At 44.8% G+C, this 328-nt stretch overlaps 1 protein-coding gene across 1 annotated transcript in view; it reads left to right on the plus strand.

Moving 5' to 3' along the window:
- The window catches only part of CSUI_009226 (heat repeat-containing protein), a gene marked incomplete at both ends in the record, with an annotated part of 6,663 nt that extends 6,368 nt beyond the window's left edge, over positions 1–295 (plus strand). The window contains one exon of the mRNA XM_068069342.1: positions 120–295. Coding sequence (XP_067918683.1) covers positions 120–295 — 176 coding nt within the window. The remainder of the gene's footprint in view (positions 1–119) is intronic.
- Positions 296–328: the final 33 nt, after the last annotated feature.

Below are 328 nucleotides of genomic sequence, written 5' to 3' on the forward strand. Positions count from 1 at the left end.
TCTTTTTTGCTTTCTTTCTCTTGCTTTGCTCTCCACCTAAAAAGCTGATCCTGTTTGGCGTGTACGAGCGGCGGTGTGTGAACGCCTTGATAAGATAGGACGTTTCCTTGTAGCTTCAGCATCGACGCCTTCTGATGAAATCGATGCACTCTTGAAGAAGAGGGAAAGCTCCAAGAAAGGAGAAGAGAACGAAAAGGAAGAGAATGACGAGGATGGTTGTTCTCTCCCATCTGCTTCACTTGGGAGCGGAACATGTCTTGTCTCTGTACTCGTCCAGTTTCTTAAGGACCGAGAAGTGAGTAAACAACATCTATCTTTAATCTATCTA

Source organism: Cystoisospora suis (assembly GCF_002600585.1).
Source record: "Cystoisospora suis strain Wien I chromosome Unknown contig_5443, whole genome shotgun sequence".
Classification (NCBI taxonomy): domain Eukaryota; phylum Apicomplexa; class Conoidasida; order Eucoccidiorida; family Sarcocystidae; genus Cystoisospora; species Cystoisospora suis.